Below are 2,554 nucleotides of genomic sequence, written 5' to 3'. Positions count from 1 at the left end.
GTCTGTGTTTGTTGCGTTCACTAAATGTATTCAGAAAGGGAATAGAGTAACCCCACTTCCCTCCAATCTTTGTTTATGTAGTAATATACATATTTTTCGTGGAGGTATTGTGGTTCGGTCTCTCTGTGCTGATTGGGCGTTCAGGTTGGTGAGTGAACGCCCTGCGATTATGTCAGATGGCGTGCAGACCAAACCAGCCCAGCCTTTGAACTTCACCGCTTTTGGCTCTCATTCACGCGCTTCCTCTCATTTCCAAGCCAGGTGCGTTGCAAAGCAAGAAAACCTCTGAGAAAAAAACATAACACTTTACGACTCCTCGACGACTGCGGAAGTTTGCATTACCTCGTTGTAGGATTGTTTGCATATTGCTGGTTTTACGTTTTCCAAGACGATTCTGAAAAAGAGAATATCTGGACTAGGTGAACGATTTATCAAACCGGGAAACATTTTGGCTACTGGATTTTTATTGGTGCCGTTTCCAGACACTCTCACCAGCACTTAAGAAGTGGCATGATCTGTGTCCGGCTGCTAGACAGGTGAATATTTGTCCTTGGTTGGTTCTAGAACTTTTCTCCTCGTTATCTTAATTGAGGGATACAAGTGCACTCTTAAAATGTCAAAGCCCGTAGATCATATCAAGAGACCCATGAATGCGTTCATGGTTTGGTCCCGGGGACAGAGAAGAAAAATGGCACAGGAGAATCCCAAAATGCATAACTCAGAAATCAGCAAAAGACTTGGCGCGGAATGGAAACTGCTCTCAGAATCTGAAAAGCGACCGTACATCGACGAGGCGAAAAGGTTGCGAGCGCAGCACATGAAAGAGCACCCAGACTACAAGTACAGACCCAGGCGCAAACCCAAGAATTTACTCAAAAAGGACAGGTACGTTTTCCCTTTGCCTTACCTTGGGGACACGGATCACTTGAAAGGACTCCCTGTGTCAGCCGCGGACTCTCTTTTGAGTTCAGCAGAGAAAGCCAGGGCTTTCCTGCCACCGACATCTGCACCGTACTCGTTTCTTGACCCGAGCCAGTTCACATCCAGCGCGATTCAGAAAATGACCGAGATGCCCCATGCGCTGGCCGCGAGCACTTTGCCGTACGCCTCCTCTTTGGGATATCAGAACGGCGCGTTCGGCAGTTTGGGCTGTCCCAGCCAACATACCCACACCCACCCGTCGCCCACAAACCCGGGCTATGTGGTGCCCTGTAACTGTACCGCCTGGTCAGCGTCGAGTTTACAGCCCCCGGTTGCCTACATACTTTTTCCAGGTATGACCAAGACTGGCATAGACCCATATTCATCAGCACATGCCACTGCTATGTAACGCAAGACTTTTCTTTAAAAACCTAACTTGAATACAGCAATGCATGTATATACGGACAAAACGCTCCAAAAAAGACATGAAAAGTGTTAATTGCCTTGGACATAAGAGCAAAACTGGCAAGAACTTTTCACGCGACGTTCCTGACCTCAGCATGGAGCTCGGACTAGATGTGAAGGCAGGTGCCCTTTGAACTGTAAGAATTGTAAATGTTATAACGTTTATGGCAACCAGAAAAGGAGGCCTTTAACTTTATTTATTATGTACATTTCAATGCTATGATAATTTTGTTTTGAATTATTGATACCATTTTATTTTCAAATTTGGCTTGCACAATTTACGATTAGCGTTCTTGTTTCCTGTATAGGCCTGATGTTTTGCAGTTTGGCATTGGGGATTGTCAAATGGATAGGGTCAGAACCAGGACTCGGAGTTGAATAAATATACGGGTTGTATTGCTTATATTTATCGAACTGGCACATAAAACTAGACATTCTATTTAAAATGACTAATGAAAAATTATTATCTTTTAATATGTTGCATTTTGCATTTTCCTGTGGTTCAGTGCTAATAGTCACACGTCATTTTTTGTTTTGAAGAATTACTTCAATTTGAAGTCAAGCAGTTAATGTTGTATTTTCTTTCTAAAATGGTAATTTAAAAACCTGTCATGTTATGGAAAGGAAAATGTATTTAGAAGGTTGATACCTCGGGGCTTTGTTCTAAGGCTGAGCAAAGACATTTTGAATAAAGACAATCTGTCTTCAAAAGTATCACATTTTTGTTTGGTCGTATTGTGGCGCGTTTTGCATGCCCAATTAGCCATGGCATTTGAAAACTATAAACAGATATTGGAGTATTTAGATTATTGCCTAATATCTGTTAGAAATATTATTTTAAAACCCAGGACCAAACAATAAAAATATAATAAAAACATTATTACAGGGGCAATTCTAAATTGACTAAATTGAAAACCACAAAATAGCTCGGCTATATTTAAGAGGCACTGTGTAAAATGCTTAAAAAAAAAATGTAGATTACATTCAGAACATCTTTCCTCATGGTACCACCCAGGCATTGAAAGGCCAATGCGTAATGAGCGTCATTTGATTGAGGTTATATTTGATTGGAGTGGTGGGACGCCATCTGGAACCAATGGGCAGATCTCAGATAACAGCGCGTGCTGTCAGTGCGTGGCTTTTTACAAAACAGAAGGTCTCTTGGACT

The 2,554-nt window shown here is 42.1% G+C and overlaps 1 protein-coding gene across 1 annotated transcript; it reads left to right on the top strand.

Moving 5' to 3' along the window:
- Positions 1-598: 598 nt before the first annotated feature.
- Positions 599-2,048, top strand: sox14 (SRY-box transcription factor 14). The gene has a single exon (XM_067229813.1). The coding sequence runs from the start codon at positions 614-616 to the stop codon at positions 1,328-1,330; it is 717 nt and encodes a 238-aa protein (XP_067085914.1). The 5' UTR covers positions 599-613; the 3' UTR covers positions 1,331-2,048.
- The last annotated feature ends 506 nt before the right edge of the window (positions 2,049-2,554 follow it).

The sequence above is a fragment of the Osmerus mordax genome, chromosome 26, assembly GCF_038355195.1.
Source record: "Osmerus mordax isolate fOsmMor3 chromosome 26, fOsmMor3.pri, whole genome shotgun sequence".
NCBI classification, from domain to species: Eukaryota; Metazoa; Chordata; class Actinopteri; order Osmeriformes; family Osmeridae; genus Osmerus; species Osmerus mordax.
This window is presented reverse-complemented; position numbering and strand designations above follow the sequence as displayed.

Bases quoted from the DNA above. Each gene is read 5' to 3' on its own strand.
- sox14 (XM_067229813.1), top strand. From the start codon at position 614: ATGTCAAAGCCCGTAGATCATATCAAGAGACCCATGAATGCGTTCATG.